The 20,530-nt window shown below is 60.7% G+C and overlaps 9 protein-coding genes across 9 annotated transcripts; 2 read left to right on the forward strand and 7 right to left on the reverse strand.

Annotated features, from left to right (window-relative positions):
* Positions 1-1,036: 1,036 nt before the first annotated feature.
* On the reverse strand, positions 1,037-3,145 carry SCHCODRAFT_02645498 (alpha/beta-hydrolase). The gene is made up of 7 exons (XM_003026165.3): positions 2,655-3,145; positions 2,471-2,607; positions 2,291-2,422; positions 2,084-2,241; positions 1,890-2,034; positions 1,679-1,839; positions 1,037-1,628 (listed from the first exon to the last, which is right to left on the reverse strand). The coding sequence occupies exons 1-7, from the start codon at positions 2,806-2,808 to the stop codon at positions 1,448-1,450; spliced, it is 1,068 nt and encodes a 355-aa protein (XP_003026211.1). The 5' UTR covers positions 2,809-3,145; the 3' UTR covers positions 1,037-1,447.
* Positions 3,146-5,526: 2,381 nt separating this feature from the next.
* On the reverse strand, positions 5,527-6,855 carry SCHCODRAFT_01036421 (UbiA prenyltransferase; the record flags this gene model as incomplete). Its single annotated transcript, XM_003026166.1, has 6 exons — positions 5,527-5,717; positions 5,768-6,004; positions 6,056-6,170; positions 6,288-6,342; positions 6,392-6,561; positions 6,613-6,855. The coding sequence occupies 6 exons, from the start codon at positions 6,853-6,855 to the stop codon at positions 5,527-5,529; spliced, it is 1,011 nt and encodes a 336-aa protein (XP_003026212.1).
* Positions 6,856-10,050: 3,195 nt separating this feature from the next.
* On the reverse strand, positions 10,051-11,294 carry SCHCODRAFT_01176847 (uncharacterized protein; the record flags this gene model as incomplete). Its single annotated transcript, XM_003026167.2, has 5 exons — positions 10,051-10,418; positions 10,541-10,627; positions 10,730-10,899; positions 11,095-11,196; positions 11,251-11,294. The coding sequence occupies 5 exons, from the start codon at positions 11,292-11,294 to the stop codon at positions 10,051-10,053; spliced, it is 771 nt and encodes a 256-aa protein (XP_003026213.1).
* Positions 11,295-11,442: 148 nt separating this feature from the next.
* Positions 11,443-12,057, forward strand: SCHCODRAFT_02135061 (uncharacterized protein). Its single transcript, XM_050341901.1, has one exon. The coding sequence runs from the start codon at positions 11,602-11,604 to the stop codon at positions 11,914-11,916; it is 315 nt and encodes a 104-aa protein (XP_050196911.1). The 5' UTR covers positions 11,443-11,601; the 3' UTR covers positions 11,917-12,057.
* Positions 12,058-12,197: 140 nt separating this feature from the next.
* On the reverse strand, positions 12,198-15,684 carry SCHCODRAFT_02521894 (uncharacterized protein; the record flags this gene model as incomplete). Its single annotated transcript, XM_003026168.2, has 9 exons — positions 12,198-13,063; positions 13,141-13,205; positions 13,278-13,618; positions 13,682-13,906; positions 13,979-14,055; positions 14,108-14,323; positions 14,379-14,464; positions 14,538-14,775; positions 15,483-15,684. The coding sequence occupies 9 exons, from the start codon at positions 15,682-15,684 to the stop codon at positions 12,198-12,200; spliced, it is 2,316 nt and encodes a 771-aa protein (XP_003026214.1).
* A 124-nt stretch (positions 15,685-15,808) lies between these two features.
* On the forward strand, positions 15,809-17,303 carry SCHCODRAFT_02521941 (uncharacterized protein; the record flags this gene model as incomplete). Its single annotated transcript, XM_003026081.2, has 4 exons — positions 15,809-15,952; positions 16,020-16,655; positions 16,767-16,932; positions 17,077-17,303. The coding sequence occupies 4 exons, from the start codon at positions 15,809-15,811 to the stop codon at positions 17,301-17,303; spliced, it is 1,173 nt and encodes a 390-aa protein (XP_003026127.1).
* A 205-nt stretch (positions 17,304-17,508) lies between these two features.
* On the reverse strand, positions 17,509-18,085 carry SCHCODRAFT_02645516 (uncharacterized protein). The gene has a single exon (XM_050346442.1). The coding sequence runs from the start codon at positions 18,035-18,037 to the stop codon at positions 17,747-17,749; it is 291 nt and encodes a 96-aa protein (XP_050196912.1). The 5' UTR covers positions 18,038-18,085; the 3' UTR covers positions 17,509-17,746.
* Positions 18,086-18,115: 30 nt separating this feature from the next.
* On the reverse strand, positions 18,116-18,585 carry SCHCODRAFT_02645517 (uncharacterized protein). Its single transcript, XM_050346443.1, has one exon. It carries the CDS (start codon positions 18,475-18,477, stop codon positions 18,199-18,201), a length of 279 nt encoding a protein of 92 aa, XP_050196913.1. The 5' UTR covers positions 18,478-18,585; the 3' UTR covers positions 18,116-18,198.
* Positions 18,586-19,789: 1,204 nt separating this feature from the next.
* Positions 19,790-20,229, reverse strand: SCHCODRAFT_02645519 (uncharacterized protein). Its single transcript, XM_050346444.1, has one exon. It carries the CDS (start codon positions 20,206-20,208, stop codon positions 20,020-20,022), a length of 189 nt encoding a protein of 62 aa, XP_050196914.1. The 5' UTR covers positions 20,209-20,229; the 3' UTR covers positions 19,790-20,019.
* Between the last annotated feature and the right edge of the window lie 301 nt (positions 20,230-20,530).

Genomic DNA, 20,530 nt, shown 5'->3' on the forward strand with positions numbered 1-20,530 from the left:
GGGCGATCCGAGGGCAGCGGCGGGGCAGCCAAGTCAGGTCTTGCAGGCGCGGAAGGTAAAATCAGGCCATGGCAGAGGAGAGACAGAGTGACTATACGTCTGCTGAGTGCTACGTAAGTGGAGAGAGGAGTGGGAGAAGTACATAGCACGCACCTCGCAAGTTTCCCCGATATGATCGAACGACGTATGCGCGCGTTGCGCCGTAGCAATCGAGTCAAAGCGACACATCATCCTTGGAGGATACCGCCTGATTAAAAGCCCAAATAGATCACCTGGAGGATGAGCGCGAGACCGAGTTCCTTCGCGAGATGATGATGACGGTTAAGAACAAAGAACAAAGGTCCGGTCGATTCGGCCCGGACGACAATCATCGGTTCGTTTCCCTGGTTCCACAGCTAATGCAAAGATATAGGGTGATTAGAAAAATACTATACGTGAACCACATAGTGTATTTCGTCGCCGCTTTGCACACGGTATACGAGACCTCGAAACGCAACGGCATCGAAGGTTCCTGTTGCACCGGACGTCTGTGTTCGGCACACGTAGCCCTCGTGCTGCTGGCTGGGTGCGCGTCCCACGCTTTTCGTTAGCGCTATCTTCATCATCACCGCCTACGAAGCGGGAGCTTGACGCAGCTGATTGGCGAAGATTGAACGCGCGTTCCCCTCTTCTCCATACACCCCCGCATTCATCCAATCGAGGTCCCGATCTTGCGGGATCGGGTGGCGGCCGTTCGCTAGTAGAAAATGCTTCCGCGAACCGTTGCACGACGGTGAAAAATTGCTCCCTTGCGGGCTCCCTATTATCGCGCGAAGGCTGCGGATGCTTGAGACCTGCAAGTTGCATGCTCATCTTGTGGCCTACGGCCCACGCGTAGATATGTAGCGACGACGCAGGACGCGGCAGAACTCGCCCTCCTGAGCATATATGGCACGGCGTCGCAGAATCCAAAGTCGGCAACACCGACCTCAGCCGGCATCGCGGCTTACCTTCGTTAGACGTGAGCTTCGTTTCACCTTGGGCGAGCCGACAAGAAGATGATGCAAAAGACTGCAGGATAGCATGTTGATTTGCAAAGCGAGAGCAGGCGTCCGACTCGAGATACGACTATCAACATAAGGGCGGGATATCGTATGAGAACTAGCTAGACACAGGAAAAGATGGTCGCACGGTGGTAGTATAAGGGCTATGATGCAAGGGGAAACATAGTACAAGGGAAATACGCAGCTTGATAGCAAAGTGGCGTCGCGGCCAGGCCTTTTGAGATCCGAGAGTCCGTCTGTACATCCGTCGGGTAGTCTAGCGAAATGGGGTAGAGGTGGAGGATTTGTGAGGGGGACGACGCGAGGTAGAAGCACTAGCCGTTGGGACCGCGCGGCCTCGGACAGGCGTGGCCTGCGCGAGTCGCGCCTAGTCGTAGTCGTGCGCGTCGTCCTCGGGGAGTAACCTAGATGATAGTGAAATCGTCGTCGAAATCTTCATCGTCGCTCAGGTTCTGCGACGAGACGCACTCTGCAAGCCGCTGGTCAAAGGGCGAGTCGAAGGCGTGAACACTCCCTCTTGGAGGAGTTGAGGGCAAAGGCGGCTCCGTATGCGACGCGATGAAGCGGTAGATGAGAGGATTGACGCTATTCGTACGGTCAGGGCGAAGCGTGGATTAAAGTGACGGAGTACTCACTCTTCGGCGCTAACCAGGACGCCGTAGCAGGTCCCCTGCACTTGATGCATTGGGACCTCCCTTCCAGCGGCGCGGAACTCGTCGAGGATCTCCTGGCGCACGGGCAGAGGGTACGGCACATCGTCGTCGAAGTGGATGATCTGCACGGGCTGACGAATCTGCTATAGTGTAGGTGTGGGAGATGCGTGACTGCGGGTGAAGGACGACGTACGCGAGCAAAGAACCTCTGCCATGCTTCGCTGCCGGAACGCGGGCGCGACGAATGCCACTGGTTTACGATGACGGCAGCACTGCGAAGCTTGTCTGGCTCGGGTGCCCAGTTGCTGGACGCGTAGTTGACGGAGGACTGCGTGACGCTGGAGCGCTCGATCAGCAAGGCTCTTGGGGGAAGAGAGAAGTACGCACGCGCGAACGGAGCGCACGTCGGAGTAGCGGTTGCTAAACGTCATTTGTTCAGAACCGTAGAGCGCGTCGTTGATGAGAGACATGTCGGGGATCGCGTCCTTGAAGGCGTCGAACCAGTAGTGCATTATCTCCTGGCGTGCTTCGACGTTGCCTTCCGACTGGGACCACGATCAGTATCGCGAAGCCACTGAAGAGCTTGCCGCGTACCTCTTTCAAAGCGAGGGGAGAGCACAACGTGAGGGAGATGACCTTCTCTGGATGCAGGACGGCGAGCTCCATGCCGACATTCGCGCCAACCGCAAGACCGACGACATGACATGAGGGAATCGAGAGCGCATCCTGCGAGGCCTGTTAAGAGTGTACAGGGAAAGACGCGTGATGACGCACCAGGAATAGTGCCATGTCCTCCGCCATAGCCTGATGGGTGTAGTCCTCGGTCAGTGGCGGACTCTGGGTCGTGCCATGCCCGGGAAGCATGGGGGCGACCAGGTTACATTGGCGCAGGCCGGGGTCCGTGAACTGCGCTAGAGGGATATGAGCGAACGCCACTGCATAGAAGGGGATGACGCACCGACAAAGATCTCCGCCCCAATGAAGACCGAGTGAATGAACAGTATCGTCGGCTTTGAGCGATCGATGTCGCGCGCGTTACTGTCCGTCGGCGTCGCGACAAAGTACTGCATCTTGACGGGACCGGCGGCGGTCTTGAGGTCGACTTCGGGCATGTTGACGGTGGCGAGAGGGGAAGAAGCAGGGACGTGAGACGCTCTCGCGCACGAGCCTGTTATGCAGGGCGCCTGACGGCGTGCCCCCGCGGTGCGGTCCTGGTGTTCATCGCGTGCGACGGAATGATATACCCGGATGGCGCCGTGCCCCCGAAGAAGCAGAAGATGCCGACTTCGCCGTCTCTCCGAATTCTCAGGCGACGCGACCCGGGGTGCCGCCCTCCCCGGTACCTCCTATACCAGGCGCTGCGATGTCCTCAGGACGCCCGCTATCGGTATCCGGCGGCCCAGCGTTGCCTGAGCTGTCTGGCGGCGTCCCCGAGTACCTTGCCATGGTGGTCGAAAGAAAGGTGATTGGGGAATTGATTTTTGTGACTGCCTAATTCGATTCCGCGGAATCAATTTTGCGTGGGTACCTGATTTCGCCGTAGAAGGAAAGAACCCTCAAAAGGCCCAATTGAATTCATAACCTGCGTCCGCGCGAGCGCAGCGCGCCCGTCGATGTTGGGCGAGAGCATCGCGCCCTGCAGCGCTCGACGGAGGGGTCTAGCTCCGAACTGTGAGAAGAACAATGTCGAAGGCGCTTCGCCTGAGAAAGGAAGGGGAACTGGAATTCCTGGCGGAACTTGGAGCGAGGTGGTATCGGACCGGCACCGACACCGCGTGCGAGAAGCCCGCCAATCAGCGACACCTGGACCTACAATGCGTACACAACGCGGAAGACAGCTTTCGAGTGATACGTGGGCAGCGCTGTGCGAAGCGCTCTCGTAAAGTAGAAGTGTTGGCGCTGTATTCCCATGAACTGGTCTATATTCAACCTCTGTTGAAAGTGCGGTTGATTTTGACCGAGCTCGCTGCGTACTCCTCGTTGGACGTGGCGAGTATGAGCTGAATGACCGCAACCCCTCCGCTTTAGCTCGAGACAGTCATCTACACAGGGACGTCCGGCTCATAAAGTCCGCTGTGCAAAAAAGAGAGCGAATACTCGAAGTAAGACCGCCGGGTTATGCGAAGCGCCGCCGAAGGTCTATGAGAAGCCAGCGAGAAGGGCCAAGTACGATTGATAGAGAAGGTCGAAGATGAACTTCCTTCAAGTCTGGCGCCCTTGAGAGCTTCATTTATGAGTCGCCGGACCGTCGGAGCTCAAAAAACTGATGTACAAGAGGTCGATGTCAAAGTCATATTACAGCCAGCTCTCGGCGACGAAGATGAATAATCAGCGCAGGACGAGGACACTGTCGGAAGCGTAGGGCAGCGCGTATGTACAAGCATTATCCATAGCGTCCCGGGATTATGAGAGCGCCGAGATGGATACGGGGAGACGTCACTTTTAGCGGATTTTAATGGGACATTGTCGACGGCGAGTTAGATGCAAGTCAGTACCTGACGTTGGTGTTCGCGCCTCGAAGCGCAGACGCTATGCCTCGGCAAGAGCATGGTGAGGTGAAGCACATCTGCAGAGCGTAAACCAAGCCAAAAGGCCAGCGCCTCCGAGGTGGCTGACTTGAAGATCCCATGACAAGAACTCGAGGCGAGCGGCAGGCGAAGCGTAAGCAGATCCTACGAAAGAGCAAAGCGGCATCTAGGGATCGCCATCTCGCTCGTAATCAGATAGCCGACGTTGAGAGAGGTGGCTTGGAGAAGCATCGTCAGAGCGTCCCCGTGAGCGGGCTAATTGCGAGATAGATGGCAGTCGCGCGTCGAAAATGCGGCATTCATTCCAGCCTCGGTAGGCGAGTACGTGTCGGGGGCGCATTGTAGACGAGTGAGGGCAGCGCTTCGAGAAGGAATCCCGTATAGACGAGATAGAGCACTTGGGTTAGCCCATCCGCCAGAGGACGTATCACGGAGCAGTCAGAGCGCAGTGGCAGGAGGAGACCGGAGGTATAACCGACGTCAGTCAGTCAAAAGGCAAGCCAAAGACCAGGCTTCCGCGCGTCAGGGAAGACGCTGAGCGATTGCAGCCAGCAAGTAGACGATCGAGCGCCATGGGGGTCAAGAACAAAGAACAATGGGTGCCGGATCGGGCCGAGTGGCCGCCACACGGACGCCACAAAAGCAAACTTGAGCACCGCTGAGCAGCAGTCAACATCGCCGCTGCCTACTCGGCTTCGGCTCAGAGTGTCTACTGTGGGATCCTGCAATCCGACTGTCCTTCTGACTAGCTCATCTTAACACTCGAATTGCCCTATACGTCGTGTCCACAACCATCATTTTTGCATTCGAATCGTAAGTAAAATGGGCTACCAGGAAATCAAGTAGGTAAAGCCCCGGATTGGCATCGAGTAAAGCCGCCACCGCACCCGGTGAAGATGGTGTACGCGCGGACGCGATGAGTCCGAGTCCGACTCAACCCCCAAGTCGATCCCGAACTCAAGAGATGAAGCCCAAAAGGAGCTATCGACGTATACACATACATACAACAGAGCGAGGGGCGGCGGCGCAGTTGGCGGGTGCGATAAATACAAAGCGGGAATAGGCGGGCACAAAGCAGGTGTAAGGTGCAACGGGGGGTATGGACAAAGGGGTGGCGAGACATGCGGGGATGCCGAGGTAGAGGTAAGTATGGACGAGGAAGACGAAGAGGAAAGGGAACCTTGTACACAGAAGACCGGAAAACGTGAAACGAGCACATATACACGGAGGAAGGGGACGCATATGGAGTCGGGACGTTGATGAGGGCGTTGTTGAGGATGAGGCAGTGGGTGCGGCGACGCTTTACAGCGGGATGCCTGCCTGCCAGCGCCAAAGCAGGCCGTCGGCGATGAGGCCGAGCAGGACGAGGACGCCGACGCCCGGCGTGAGGAGGAAGAACTGGAGGCACGACCGCGGGTAGTCAATATCGACCGTGCGCAAGCCGTTGAGTAGGCGGAGCGTGCCAAGGGCGAGACCAACGAAGGCGGCGATACCTGCGAAGCTTGTCAGCGTACCAATCCGAGCGCAGACATCTGCTACTCACCTTGCCCGTTCAGCCAGAAAGCCCAACCGAGCAAGCCGCCGAAGCCCAGCGTGGTCAACGCGCACACGGCGACGGTCGCCTTCCCGCAGAAGATGGCGAGGGAGCGGAGACCGATGGCGACGTCGTCCGCCTTGTCCTGGTGTTGGTAGACGGTCTCAAAGGTGACGGTCCAGCAGCAGCAGCCAAAGAAGAGGGGGAGGAGGATGTCGAAGGGGATACGGCCGGCAGCGGGGGAGCCTAACGGATGCATCAATACGAAGATCAAGGAGGAGGTGATAAAGAACGTACCCTCGCCGAGGACGTAGTGCAGGCTGCCGTTACCGGGCGCGAGGTCAGACCAGCCCATGAGTGCGCCGATATTGAACATGATCGCGAGGGGGAGGGGCGCGAAGGACATCCAGCGCTGGGAGGATCGCGTCAGCCTGTGAATAGAGACAAAGGGAATGAACCCTCATAGGAAGGGCGCGTGCTACGATCGACACGCGCGCGAGGGATATGAAGGTGCCTGACGATCGCTCACCTTGCACGTCGGGTAGATCACGAACAACGGCCAGACGAGCATCGAGATGTATAGCCTGGGATCGACGTGAGGGACATGAGGGGGGCAATGTAAGGGTGACGTACGTGTACGGCTTGAGAATCGCATACGCGAGGCCGGCGCCGACGACGCACTGGATGGCGAAGAAGAACCAGGCCCGCGCCATGGAGATGTCGCCGCGAGGGAGGACCCGGTTCTTGGTGCGCTCAACGAGCGCGTCCACATCGGCGTCGAGGATGTCGTCAATGGTCATGATCTGTACGACGTGAGTGTGAATTGCGGGGTAGGTCGGACGATGTAGACGCACCAAGCACTTGACGCCGCAGCAGAGCGCGATGAAAAGGATACCGCGGTAAGCTGCGTACCAGCCCGGGAGGTCTGGCATCGCGTGGTACGCCATCGCCATCGAGAAGGCGAGCGGGAACCAACAGACCCAGCATCCCATGCCATTCGAGAGTCGCCCGAGCTCCCAGCAGGCATTGAGCTCGGTGCGCGTCGGGATCGCGAAGAGGAAGCGCGACTTGGTGGGGGAAGAGGTTGCGGCGGACATGGCTGGCGATGCGGGGGAAGGGGAACGGGGATGGAGGCGAAAGCGGAGACTCGGAAGCGTCGGCTGGACAGAACGACGGGCGCGAGCTTATAAGCAGCCTTCCCGCACGCGGCTGCTCCTACTGGGATGTCGATTTGTTAATAGGATGCAATCGAGAGACGCACGGCGCGCCGCTGATCTGGGGTCTCTTTCGTGTACGTTCACAGGTACCCATACTCATATTGGTTCACGTCGACGCTACTGCTCCGGCCAAGCTTCCCCGAGCGTTCTCTACGTCGTATCTGACGCTCGTCGATGGTGGTCAGCCCATGCGTCGCGCTAAGTCGGGCTGAGAAAGTAAAACGCGCGCCACCTTCTGAATTCCATCCCGCGCAAGGATCGCGGTAGGTCAAATCTTCAGATGTAGAGAAGAAGGTGGAAGAGAAGAAGCCTGATGCTACCGATGATATGGGAGTTCAGGAAAGGAAGGTCTTCACCTTTACCGCAGGCCCGAGCCAAACACGTGGCTGCCGGCGGTGCCTGCCGCTGCCGCCCAGTCCCGACTTGCATCTCGTCATCGCGGCCATCTCGTCCGGCCATCTCTCTTAAGCGGAAGAAGGTGTTCACGAGTCCGTACTAGCGCAATTGAAGGAGTAAATCTGCTCAGGTTCGTCTATCGGCTAGGACTTTGCTCTCATGAGTGGAAGAACGGCTTGGCCATTCATCCGACCGTGGGCGCCTCGAATGGAGAAGGCGACAGAAGTACAAGCCGAAGCTCTTCGGGAGGACACGTTCAACTTCTCATGCGAGCCCGAGACGGGCCTATGTTGGTCCTCCGCCCAGGGTACGCGCTCTAGCGCCCAGGTTAAGCGCGCTCTCTCCCAGGCTGCACATCCTCTCCCATGGTACGTGTCCGCAGCCTCTCCCTCTATCTTACCCCCTTACACGATTCCCTTCCTCAAACACGCGCCTCTCCCCCCTGCATGCGTATCTTTCAATTAACGCTCCTGATGCACCCCAGTCCTACATGCGGGGCGCCCACAACCAGGCTATCGACTCCCGCGCCGCTAGCGGACTCCCACGCGTTCTGCCGCATTCTCACCGCTGATGGTTCAATTTAGGCCATTTTGCCCTTGATTGCTCTTCTCCCACGGCAGTTGTACTCGCACGGGAAGCGGTTCCGGACATCCTATCCCACGGAATCGTCTGCGGAAAGCGCGCACCGACCATATCGGACGATGTCCCGCTCACCGTGCAGTCGAATATCGACATCACCGACATATTCGTGAGGCGGCGGGCGACGTTGGGAACTCAATCGAATATTCCTCCCAAGTTTCCATCATGTTTTAGCCAAGCTTTACGGCCCGCTGACATGGGAATAGGGGAAATCCACGGAAGGACTTCGTCACCAGATCTGCGCGAGCGCGGATGGGAAAGGATTGAAGCTCGCCGGTAGACAGTCGCAGGGAATCTGACCCCCACGAGGTAAGCTAGACGCCGCGGTCATCGACGGTACCTGCAAAGCCTGACGTCTATCGCAGGGTCTGACGCCTCCGTAGGAGTACAGATCTCCGCATCTGCGGTAAGTCCTACTCAACCGTTCAGCCAGGTCTACGCTAATCCAATCTTCCTAGTCCGCGCAAAGTCAATACTCGCTGCACAATTGACATGCGCTGGGAGTACGGCACCACTATCCTGGCGCGGAGGAGCCCTTCTCCCAGCGTCGCAAGCTCTGCGTTCTCAGGGTGCCCGTGACTTTGCCGCTCAGCGTCTACCGCGCGGTCTTTCGATCTCAGCGGCGAAGTCCTTCGCGTCTCATAGCATTCGCGCTTCGTCCTTCGGCGCATTCCCTTCGCACTTCATCTTGCCTGCTGAAGTACTTCGCATGCGGTGAAGCTCTTCGCGCTTCATAGTACGCTTCCAGACTTTCATAGTCTGCGTCCAGGCGCCTTAGACTCGCTCCGAAGATCATTAGACGCGCAACGAAGACGATTAGACGCGCACCGAATCACCTCAAACACGCACCGAAGTCCTTCGCGCTAATCCGCTCTCGCCGATCATGAAAGTTCTTAAGAGTTCTCTACCGTCTATCTACGTTCGTCTATCTACGTTCATCTGCGGTCTATCTGCGCTGGTCTCGTGGAGATTTTCGCCGGCTTCGAACCTCACTGATCCACGACACGCTCGTCTGACGGGCGTCTAGCTGGGAAGTCGGTACGACTCTACGACCGACGTCGGACACGACTTCGCTCCACTGACTTCTTATTTGCCAACCGTACGGCCACTGCGCCCCGTACCGCGAACAGACCTCGCGCACCTCGCGCACGACCCCGTTACCGTACGCGACCCATTCAAGCTTCCCGATAGACTCCCCTTACGGTCCTACCCGAATAGTCCAGCTTCGTCGGTCGTTTCCCTTCCCCGCATGACGCGCATTTCTGCCTCGTGCTGGGGGCGAACTTCGTACAGAGAAGGCCAGTCCGTGCGGAGACCGACTACCTCGTGTTCGCTATCGTTCTCCTCGTGTCGCTTTATGCACCTCGCCCGCGAGCTAGACTCTGACATACGCCGTCGGTCCGTCAAACTACCGTCATCCCAATCGCACTCAGCATGACGAAGCGGCAAACATCACACGAAGCGAGCTTGGACTACGATCTGCCGTCTAGCGATGACGAGTTGAAGCGAGACTTATGCAGTACTATGCTTGCGATAGTACGCGAACGAGTTTGACAATGTCTAGACGGTGGAATCATCGACCGTCGCATATGAGTAGTTGGTCTGACCGGCATCGGGTCTTCACCGCGAGGTAATCTTGTCCGCATTCGTCTTTACTTGAGCTTGAGATCGTGTCCTTGTATAACTCAAGATATGCATGCTGTTGAACCATAAGCCCGAACGTGCGCGTCAAGATCTTCACCATGGGCGAATGCTTGCAAGGACCAACTCACCCTCAGCCTGCACGGTGCCGCGACGCTGACCTCAAGTCAACGAATCTTGTACCGCAAGTCGCCCCATCGCAGCTTTCGTCCGATATCAGGGAGACAATTTATTGTTCACAACTAACAGCCCCTTTGTACATTTTCGTGCGCAAGTTCATACGGTTCCCTACTCGTCCACCACCCCTTCCACTGTCCAAGCCGTCCTTCTCGATTTGTAACACCTGAGGTCCCGCGCCCTCGTCCAAACTTCGCTCGTCGTTCCCGCTCGCACACTCCCCTAAACGGCCTCCAGCACCCACTCCCGCACGCCATAATGACACCCCTTCGCCTCGAACTCGCGCCAGACGCGCTCCCCAATCGCCTTAAACCTCGCCTCCTTCTCCGCACGAGTGGCCTCATCGTCCCCGTCGGTCGCCGCTGGGATGAGCTCGCCGCCGCAATCCCTCAAAAACCCCATCTCCCACGCCTCGCGCATCATCCCCACGAAGTGGCCGAACATCTTCGAGGTCGCGCCCTCGATGGTGCGGAGGTCGGTGGGTGAGAGCGGTGGCGACAAAGGGAGGGGCGGCCGGATGTGGGGGTGGGTGGTGAGGGTGGTGGCGCGCTCGTCGACCGTGGGCTGAGCAGTGTCGGAAGTGCGCATGCCTGCGGGGACTCTTAGCACGGGGGAGCGGGAGGCGAGCGAGAGACGAGGGATCGATGGGGTGGAAGTAGGGAGACTCCGTAGGCGAAAGGATGCGGAAGTGATATTCAAGACCTCGACTCACCCTTCTCCCCAAAGTCAAACCCTGTCTTGAGCGCGGACGGCGACGGCGGGCCGAAGCTCTTAACGCTGTAAGGGACGTGGCGGGAAACTGGAAAATCGTCAGCGTCCGCTCTGAGCCCCCTCTCGCCCAGCGTGCTCGCATCTCCGAAGGGGGCCCGCCGCAGGAGGGAGCGAAAGGTAACAAACGTACCGTCAAGCTGCTCGCCCTCTTCCCCTTCCTCCGCGCGCGCATTGGCATCGATACCCTCGGCACCACCCAACATCTCTCCTACCATCTTCCCTACGGGGATCGTCCCGCGGTCCTCCGCCAGGACGCGAAGACCGGCCTCGGCGAGGAGGGGCGGGAGCTGGCGGTCGGTGCTGGGAGAGAGTCAAGGTAAGTCTTCGTGTTGACGTAGAAGGACGCGATGAAGGGGGGACTGGAGGGAAAAGGAATGGTGAGAGAGGGTGTGGGAAGGGAGGGAAGGGTAGGAAGGGTGGCTGGGCAGAGAAGGGGAGGCTGGGTAGTGGATGGACGCCGGAAAGAAAATGACACGACTAAGAAAAACCACTCACTCCACGACCAACCCCGCCCGCCGCCTCCCCTCCTGGATCGCGACGTTGACCGGGTACAGATACGACGCGCGGTTCAACTGCGGACTCGTGTCTCCGCCGCGTCTATGTGGTGCGCCGTCAGCGATGCTATCTGCCGCGCAAGACGCACGAAAGCACCCAAACTCAAGCTGCGCCTCCTCGGGCGCGTAGAAGCAAAACATCTGCGCCTCGGTGAGGTGGATGCGGCCGCCGGGAGCTACGAGGGGTGGTCAGCTGCTCGTTCTTGCCTGCTTGTTGCTCGTCGTTTACTGCTTGTCGCGCAAGTCGCAGGACAGGGGAAGGTGCAAGGGAGCGAGGATCGAAAGGGGCGGAGGGGGGGAGTTCAGGAGGCTCTGAGAGAGTCGAGCATGCCGAGAGAGAGGTGAACCGCGACAGGGGGGGCAGAGCTATCGGGACACGAAACAAACGCAGCGCGGGGGAAGGGCGAGGGAGAGCGCCGTCAGCGCGCAACTTCCCTTTGGAAGCGACATGGGCACAACCTCCGGAGGCGAGACGCGCAGAACCCGCACCAGCATCCACAACACCTCACCCAAACCTCCCATTCCCCCCCCCACCACCACCCCTTCCCTCAATCCCCCACCCCACCACCACCACCCCTGCCTTCGTTCCCCCTGCCCAACCCCAAAAAAACCAAACCCCCACTCACCCAACGCCCTCCTCACATTCGCGAGCGCGGCCCGGATCTCGTCGACGGTGAGCCACACGAGGACGAGGCGGATGGAGATGAGGGAGAAGAGGCCTGGTTGGGGTTCGTTAGTGAGTGTGGTCACGCAAGGGCGTTAGCGAGTGTGGTTGGCGAGAGCGTTAGCGAGAGTGTTTGGCGAGGGCGTTGGCGAGCGTCAGCGGAAGTGTTTGGGGGTAAGTAGGGGGGCGTGAGGGGGAGGGAGTGGAAGGGAGAAAGAGGGAGGGAGGAGGGAGGAGGGAGAAAGAGGGAGGGTGGAGGGAGGAGGGGGAGAGGATAGTGGAGGGAGGAGGGGGAGAGGATAGTGGAGGGAGGAGGTAGGGAGGGAGGAGGGGGAGAGGATAGTGGAGGGAGGGGTCGAGAATAATGAGGGAGGACGGCGCTAAGGGGGTGGGGAGAAGGAAGGGAGGAGTGCGCTCGTTCGCTCGACGGCCTCGATTGCGCTCGCTCGCTCAAAGAACCCCAGTGCGAGCTCAAAGGCCTCGAGTGCGCTCGACTGCGCTCGCTCGCTCGACGGCCTTGAGTGCGCTCGCGCGCTCGAAGGCCTCGATTGCGCTCCCTCCCGCACCCTCCTCCCCTCCCCCGCTACAAGCGCGCACTCACCCGCCATCCCCCCGGGCAGCTCCGTCCTGATATCATGCTCGAACGCGCGGATCCCCAGCTTCTGCAGCGTCTCCTGCGGCGGGAACTTGGCCGCGGTGATGTCGCAGGCGAAGAGGGCGGGCGGGGGCGAGGGGGCGGTGGCGGTGGCGGTGGGGGTAGTAGTCGAGGTGGGGGTAGTAGTCGAGGTGGCGGTGGGGGTAGTAGTCCAGGTGGACATGGCCGTGGAGGGGGCCAAGGCGGTAGAGGCCGTGGAGTTCGTGACGTTGGCGTTTAGACCGCTGCCATCCAAGGCGGACGAGGCCGAGGGAGACGCAATCGCCGCCGACCGAGCCGTGACGGCGTTGATTGAGGCGCCGATGGCGGGCGAGTCAGAAGACGCCGGATACGCGCCGGGCATGCCCTTGCTCGCACCGTCGATCTTCCCCTGCCCCGCCCCGCTCCCCTTCACACCCTCCCTCCCCACCCCCACCCCATGCACCAACCGCGCCACATCAACGATCGCCGCGCACGTCCCCGCGCCGACGTCGAGGACGGCGCGCAGCGCGCCGGGGTCGATGAGCGGGTGGAGCGTGAGCGGGTGCGGGCGGCCGTCTGGGTGCGCGGTGAGTATCGAGAATAGAAGGGGGGGCGAGGAAGGGAGGGGCGCTGGAGGTGCGTAGGAGACAACACAGTATACGTAGAACAGAACGAAGCATACGTAGAATAGAACGAAGCATACGCACCTTTGCCCTTCACAATCTTATCCCTTCCGAACGCGCGCTGGACGATGAGGTGCTGGCCGTCGAGGCTGGGGGAGGGAGCGTCAGTACGGCGATCGGGGGGCATCAGTACGGCGATCGGGGGGGGGAGGGGTCAGTACGGCGATCGGGGGGGAGGGGAGAGGGGGGAGAAGGGAAGGAGGGGAGAGGAGGGCCGGGGAGGGGGGAGGGGAGAGAAGGAAAGGGGAGAAGGGAGGGAAGAAGGAGGGGAGGGAAGGAGGGAGGGATGCGGGCGCGTCCGTCGGACGAGGACTAGGGCGATGGGAAGGGGATGTATGCGCCCACGTCGACGAGGCGTAGCGACGTGGGTGAGCGACGCCGACGACGCGACGCCCTCAACAGCGCCGCCGCCGACGCGACGTACTCTACAGCGACGCCGCCGACGCGACGTCCTCAACAGCGACGTCAAAGACGCGGCGTCCTCTACAGCGACGCCGACGATCTACAGTGCCGAGCATGGATCTACAGTGCCGAGCATGGAGACGGATGCAGAGCAAGCACTCACCGCCTCCGCTCCTCCTCGTCGTGCGTGAAGACGTAGGCCTTGATGTCGACGGGTGCGGCTGCCATGGTCGGGTGTGACGGTCTGGCGGTGGTTGTCTGCGGTGGTGGTGGTGTAGTTGAGGGTATTGGACTGGTAGACCCTGGCGTCGCCGGTGTAGTCGGTAGGGCGGACGATGCTGGGCTCCCGGGAAACCCTAGCGTTGAGGAAAGCGTCCACGATAGGCGTCTAAGAAGGACGGCCGGTCGCAATCCCAGTAGTCCAACCGAGTTCACGGCAGACTCCCGCGGTCCGGCGTACATAGGCCCATCTTCCACGCCCTGCATCCGGCGAGCGCACGGCAGTGGTGGGAAGGCGACTCGGGTGGCGTACTTGAGCTATGTGGGTGCGCGTGGGTATGTGGGCGCCTCGCGTGGGTGGTTCGCGGACATGGGTACGTGGTCGATTCGCGGGGGAGCAGTTTGGAGTGCCTGCGTATGGAGGGGTCCACTTGGGGACCATGCCGGATAGAGGTATGGAAGGGAGACCCATCGACGTAGGCGAGAGGGGTTCCGGCAGACAGCGTGAGTTGTGTGCGCAAGGGCGGCGGAGGGAACCGCGTACGCATCCAAGGGGTCGCGTCGCGTATGCGCCCGAGGGGTCCTCCTTCCCACCAGGTCAGCCCGAGCCAGGGTACGCAGCAAGGCGAGACTTTACGCACCTGACTGACCGGCGATTCGAGCACGCCTATCCAGCCGCTTCTTCGCATTACGTGCGCGGGTGCGTCCATTGAGTTCGGCTACGCGTCTGTTCATATCGTCTGCATGGTTGGCTTTGGTTCGAGAAGCTCACCATCGTCCTTCTCACTCACCCCTTCTACCTCTTCACCCTCCCCATCCTAGACCGCCCGCCAAGCCTCCCGCTTTCCCCTCCCGCTCCTCCCGCGTCCTTCCTCTCCATCTCTCCCAACCCAAAGTCGAACATGGTGGCGGGAACGATGACGCGTTCGCCGTGTCGCGATCGGGCCGTACGTGCCCGCCGCATCTCCGCATCAGCCAAATCGAGATCGCCGCTTGTCATTTTGCTTCCGTGTTTGCTTCCGCATTTGCCTCCGTCCACTGCGTGCGGCCCCCACACTCGCCAAAGATCGAGTCTGGAAGATGATCAAGCAGTGAGCCTGAAGATCCGTACGCCCGCTCGTCTGAAGCGCTCATCATGATCCTGATCTTGCAGGGCAGCGCGCGTCCTGTCCTTCGCACTCGGCGTCCTCTGCCGCTTGGTCGGTTGGGCTTTTACCAAGAGGACCCCCTTCGGCTAGCCTCCGATATTATTATCTCCTCTCATGTCCGAGTCCGAGCCGCCTTCGTCAGCGCATTGTACTATCCTTCGTCCAGCCTATTGTACATCCTTCGTAAGCCCATTGTACTATCCTTCCTTTCTCTTTAAGTATCAGGCTGCTCTCCTACGCTCTCCTCCTCATCCTCCTACGTCCTCCTCCTCATCCTCCCCACCCCAACGTCCTTCATTGGCATCATCATCACCCACACTTCGAGCTTGACGGAAGCAAGACGGAAGCAAAGCGGAAGCAGATTCACCGCCACCAGATTGTTAGTGCCGCGTGTTATCTGATTGTTAGTGCCGCGTGTTATCTAGATCAAGTAGTACCATGCGTGTCCTCGTTGGGCGACGTGACAGACATGTCCTCGTTTGGCGACGGACCATGCATGTCCTCGTTTGGCAACGTGCCATGCATACCGACGCGTTCAGCAAAAAGACATGCATCTCTTGTACCTCGTGTACTTATGACCTCGTTTGGGCGACGTACCATGCATATCGTCGTACCTCGAGCTTGAATGCTTATCATCGGCTGGGGGCGTAGGGATGAGGTTCGAAGGCGGAGGACTGAGGCTCGGGGGCGTAGGGATGAGGTTCGAGGGCAGACGAGGGAGATTTGAAGAGTACGGGGGAGGAGTAATGCCGAGCGAGAGGGCGAGACGCATAATGCCGAGCGAGAGGGTGAGACGCATAATGGCGAGCGAGAGGCGGAGCGCAGGATAGAGTAGAGCTGTGGAAAGAGAATTTCGGGTCGAGTGGAAAGAGAACTCCAGACGGAGTGGGGGATCATGTAAGGTCGAGTGGGGGACAATATGCATGCGTATCCCTCGTACTCGTCTTCGACGGAGCGGGAAGCGCGTCGTCCTCGCTCGCGTCTTCGACGGAGTGGGAAGCGCGTCGTCCTCGTCTTCGCCATCGACGCAGACAAAAGCGCCTCGCCCTGCGTTACAAAGAAGTGTGGTGCGCTTCGTCTTCGCCTTGGACGGTGAGGGCAGTACCCCTCGTCTTCGACGTCGTCCTCGCTCAGTCTTCGCCATCGACGGGGGCGAAAGCGCCGCTCGCCTGCGATGAAGAGGGTGAAAGCGCCGCTCGCCATCGACGAAGTGTGCCGCGCTTCGACGAAGACGAAGGTCGAAAGCGCCCCTCTCCACCGACGAAGAGGGTGAAAGCGCTCCTCGCTCTGGTCTTCGACGAAGGGGGCAAAAGCGCGCCTCGCCATCACCTTCGCCCTCGCTCCCCGCCTGCGACGAAGTGTGCTGCGCTGCGTCCGCGGCGCGCGCTAGGGAAAGCCTCGAGTCGAGCACGGCGGCCTCGCTCACGAGTCGAGTCGTCGAGTCGAATCGAGTCGGGCGAGGAGAAGGAGGACGATGTCGATCTCGTCGTCGGCTCGAGCACGCTCGATGCCGACCTCGTCGTCGACTCAAGCACGCTGACTGCCGACGCGAGGTCGACTCGAGCACGCCCGCTCACGAGCTCGTTATCGAGGCGAGTCGAGCACGACCTCGTCGTCGAGTCAATGTCGAGTCAAGTCCAGTCGAGTCGGCTCGAGCTCGTCGTCGAGTCGAGCACGCCCGCTCACGAGCTCGTTGTCGGCTCGGGCGAGGGAGAAGGAGCACGCTCGTCAGCTCGAGCACGGCGGCCTCGCTCACGACCTCTTCGTCGGGTCAGGTGCTAGTCGAGTCGAGTCAATGTCGACCTCGTCGTCCGCGACGCGCTGGGAGGAAGCTCGAGTCGAGTAGTCGACTCGAGCACGCTCGCTCACGAGCTCGAGCAGTCGACTCAAGCACGACCTCGTCGTCGATTCGACTCGAGCACGCCCGCTCACGAGCTCGCCGTCGCCTCGAGCACGCTCGCTCACGACCCCGTCGTCGACTCGAGTAGTCGGCTCGCTCACGACCTCCTCGTCGAGTCGAGTCGAGCGAGGGAGAAGGAGGAACGATGTCGAGGCGAGCACGCTCGCTCATGAGCTCGTCGTCGACTCGAGTCGAGCACGCTCGCTCACGAGCTTGTCGTCGACTCCAGCACGGCGGCCTCGCTCACGAGTCGAGTCGAGCACGCTCGCTCATGAGCTCGTTGTCGAGTAGTCGGCTCGAGCACGGCGGCCTCGCTCACGGCCACGGTCGTCGAGCACGACCTCGTCGTCAAGTCGAGCACGCCCTCTCACGACCTCGTCGAGTCGAATTGGACGAGGGAGAAGGAGGGCGCTGCCAGCCGAGAAGGAGGGACGATGTCGACCCACGTCGTCGAGTCGAGCACGCTCGAGCACGACCTCGCTGTTCGACTAGGGGCGAGTCGAATCGGACGAGCATGAGTCGAGTCGTCGAGTCGAATGCGCTCGTCCTCTCCCTCGCCCTTCCTGGCGAAGGCGAACCTCGTCGTCGGCTCGCTCACGAGCTCGAGTCGGCTTGAGCACGAGTTCGTCATCGAGTCGAGTCGACCTCGAGTTGAGTAGTCGGCTCGACCTCGTCGTCGACTCGAGTCCTGCTCGTCGTCGACTCGAGCTCGTGAGCGAGCGTGCTCGAGTCGACGACGAGCTCGTGAGCGAGCGTGCTCGTCGTCGAGTCGAGCACTACGAACCCCGCCGTCGAATCCCGCGTTGTCGACCTCGTCGTGACGAGGAGGAGGGCGCAGTGCCGACCTCGAGTCGGGTCGCTCGCAGTGATAGAGGAGGAGAAGGAGCGCTCGATGCCGACCTCGAGTCGGGTCGCTCGCAGTACCAGCCGAGGAGGAGGGCGCCGTGCCAGCCGAGTCGAGTCAATGTTGACCACGTCGTGACGAGGAGGAGAGCGCAGTACCGGACGAGGAGGAGGGCGCAGTGCCAGATGAGGAGGAGAGCGCAGTGCCATATGAGAAGGAGAACGCAGTCTCGAACCGCCCCCCAGGACACAGTTTCGGACCGCCTCCGAGGACGCACTTTCGGCCAGCCGCGCAGACGCAAGCACGGACTGGTCGGCGCGTGGACTCCGCCGTGAAGGAAGGGGCGTACGTTGTCATGCAGGAAAGGGCGTACTTCGTCGCGAAAGAGCGACAGCATTCGTACGCCATTGCGAAGGATGGCGGCGAGAGAGCGATCCGGTAAGGGCGAGATGGGGGGAAGCAAGGGGGGGGGGGGGGGCAAGAGAGACGGGGAGGAGGCCGAGCCGGCCCGGGGGAGGGCGAAGGAGAAGGGAGGGCGTACGTCGTCGCGAAGGAGGAGGTGAACGTCGTCACGAAGGAAAGGAGGGCGAGACGAGGGCTGATGGACGAGTCAAGGGAGGAGGAGGACGTAGGTCACCGTGAAGGAGTGCGTACGCCATCGCGAAGGAAAGGGGGCGTACGCCACCGCGAAGGAGGACGTACTTCGTCTCGAAAGAGGAGGGCGTCCTTCGTCGTGAAGGAAAAAGGGGCGAGAGAGCGGAGGAGGGAGAGCGAGATGCGAGGAAGAAAGGGCGAAGGAGGGGAAGGAGGGCGCCCTTCGCCGTGAAGGTAAGGGCGTACTTCGTCATGAAGGAGGAGGGCGTCCTTCGTCGTGAAGGAGGGCGTACGCCATCGCGAAGGAAAGGGGGGAGTGAGGGCGAGATGAGGGAAAAGAGGGCGCGAAGGAGAAGGGAGGGGAAAGAGGGCGTGATGAGGGGAAGAGGGGGGGGGGCAAGAGAGACGGGGAGGAGGCCGAGCCGGCGCGGGGGAGGGCAAAGGAGAAAGGAGGGCGCCCTTCGCCGTAAAGGAATGGGGGGCGTACTTCACCGTGAAGGAGGGCGGACGCCATCGCGAAGGAGGGCGTACGCCATCGCGAAGGAGGGCGTACGCCATCGCGAAGGAGGGCGTACGCCATCGCGAAGGAGGGCGCACGTCGTCGCGAAGGCGTACGTCGCTGCGAAGGAGGGCGTACGTCGTCCCGAAGGTGCGCCATCTAAGTACTTCGGTGCGACGGAGGGCGGGAGCGCTATCGACTTCATCGAGAACGCTATCGACTTCATCAAGAACTCTATCGAATTCATCGAGCGGGCAGGGCGGATTGAGAACGCGAAGTATGGCGAATAGAGAGGGTGCAATATGACAAATGGAGAGGGCGAGCGAGGGCGAGTTGAGAGCGCGAGCCGAGAAGTGGGGGCGAACTGAGGAGAAGTGGAGGTGGAGGAAGGCAAATGAAGAGAGCGAGCAGCGGAGGAGGAGGGCGAGCCGGGCCGGGGTGAGAGAAGGTGGGGGTGCCGAGAAGGCGGACAGAGAGGGTGAGCAGCGACGGAGGATGGAGAGAACGAGCAGGGGGGCGAGAAGGCGGGAGGGAAGAGTCGAAGGAGGAGGAAGGGAGAGGGAAGGGGACCGCCCCCGAGTACGCCCTCTTGAACGGCCCCCGAGTACGCACTCACGGATGCCCGTGTAGACATCGCGAATGGAGGGCTGATCAAGGGAGCAAAGGGAGGGCTGGTCAAGAGAGCAAAAGGGAGTGCTGAACAAGGGAGCAAAGGGAGGGCTGGTCAAGAGAGCAAAGGGAGTGCTGAACAAGGGAGCAAAGGGAGGGGTGGTCAAGAGAGCAAAGGGAGGGCTGATCAAGAGAGCAAAGAGAGGACAGCCCCGCAGATATCGCGAAGGAGGAGGAGGACGTCACCACTGCGAAGGAAAGGGCGTACTCCATTCGTAAAGGAGGGCATACTCCACCGCGAAGGAGGACGTACGCCACTGCGAAGGAGGGTGTACGTTTTCGTGAAGGAGGGCGTCCTTCGTCGTCGCGAAGCAGGGCGTACGCCACCGCGAAGGAGGCCGAGGCGTCCCAGGCGAGGGCTGATGGACGAGTCGAGGGAGGAGGAGAACCGGTCGGCGCAGGGAGGACCGGTCGGCGCATGGAGGATCGCTCGGCGCGTGGGTTCCACCGCGAAGAAGGGCGTACTTCGTCGTGAAGGAAAGGGGGGCGAGAGGGCGAAGGAGGACGTACGTCGTGCCGAAGGAAAGGGCGGAAAGAGGGCGAAGGGGAACGTACGCCACCGCGAAGGAAAAGGGGAGAGAGGGCGAAGGAGAACGTACGCCACCGCGAGAGAAAGGGGGCGTGAGGCCTAAGGAGGGCGGGATGCAGAAGCGCGAAGGAGGAGGATAGGAGAGAAGGGAGGGAGGATGAGAAAGGGCGAGGGGGGAGGAGGATGGGGAGGGCGAGGCTGCACAAAGATATTGGGTGATTCAGTGACATCCTGCGTCCAGAGAGGGATGGTGTTCAGCGAGGGACAGGGACCGGCGTTCGGCAGCATGCAGCGACCGGCAACACACGTTCAGCGACGTTACCGAAGGCACCGACGAGCACGCGGCAGCCCGCAGTCGGCGAGCGCGGCCGGATAGAGCGCGAATACATAGATATTGCAAGGTATATGCACACTCGCGAACCTATGCGAATATCTCACCTTCCGCGCTCCCGCGAGCGGGGGTTCGCAGCAAGCTGAGCGAACGCATGTAGCTGAAGGACATCCGTCGCATGCAGCGAGGCCGTCCGTCGTAAGTTACGCCCCTGACGGGCAGTGAGTGGGGAGAAGCAGATCAGGCAGAGCGCGCGTCACCGCCCACGTCATCCGGTGC

The sequence above is a fragment of the Schizophyllum commune genome, assembly GCF_000143185.2.
Source record: "Schizophyllum commune H4-8 unplaced genomic scaffold SCHCOscaffold_18, whole genome shotgun sequence".
NCBI lineage: Eukaryota > Fungi > Basidiomycota > Agaricomycetes > Agaricales > Schizophyllaceae > Schizophyllum > Schizophyllum commune.

What these genes read in the sequence shown, in the direction of transcription:
- SCHCODRAFT_02645498 (XM_003026165.3), bottom strand. Translation starts at nt 2,808, where the DNA reads ATGCCCGAAGTCGACCTCAAGACCGCCGCCGGTCCCGTCAAGATGCAG. An exon ending in AGGACATGGCACTATTCCTG is followed by an intron (nt 2,423 to 2,470) that starts GTGCGTCATCAC and finishes CAGGCCTCGCAG; the next exon opens with GATGCGCTCTCGATTCCCTC. An exon ending in GGCAGAGGTTCTTTGCTCGC is followed by an intron (nt 1,840 to 1,889) that starts GTACGTCGTCCT and finishes CCTACACTATAG; the next exon opens with CAGATTCGTCAGCCCGTGCA.
- SCHCODRAFT_02135061 (XM_050341901.1), top strand. Translation starts at nt 11,602, where the DNA reads ATGGGCACAACCTCCGGAGGCGAGACGCGCAGAACCCGCACCAGCATC.
- SCHCODRAFT_02645516 (XM_050346442.1), bottom strand. Translation starts at nt 18,037, where the DNA reads ATGGCGTACGAATGCTGTCGCTCTTTCGCGACGAAGTACGCCCTTTCC.
- SCHCODRAFT_02645517 (XM_050346443.1), bottom strand. Translation starts at nt 18,477, where the DNA reads ATGACGAAGTACGCCCTTACCTTCACGGCGAAGGGCGCCCTCCTTCCC.
- SCHCODRAFT_02645519 (XM_050346444.1), bottom strand. Translation starts at nt 20,208, where the DNA reads ATGCTGCCGAACGCCGGTCCCTGTCCCTCGCTGAACACCATCCCTCTC.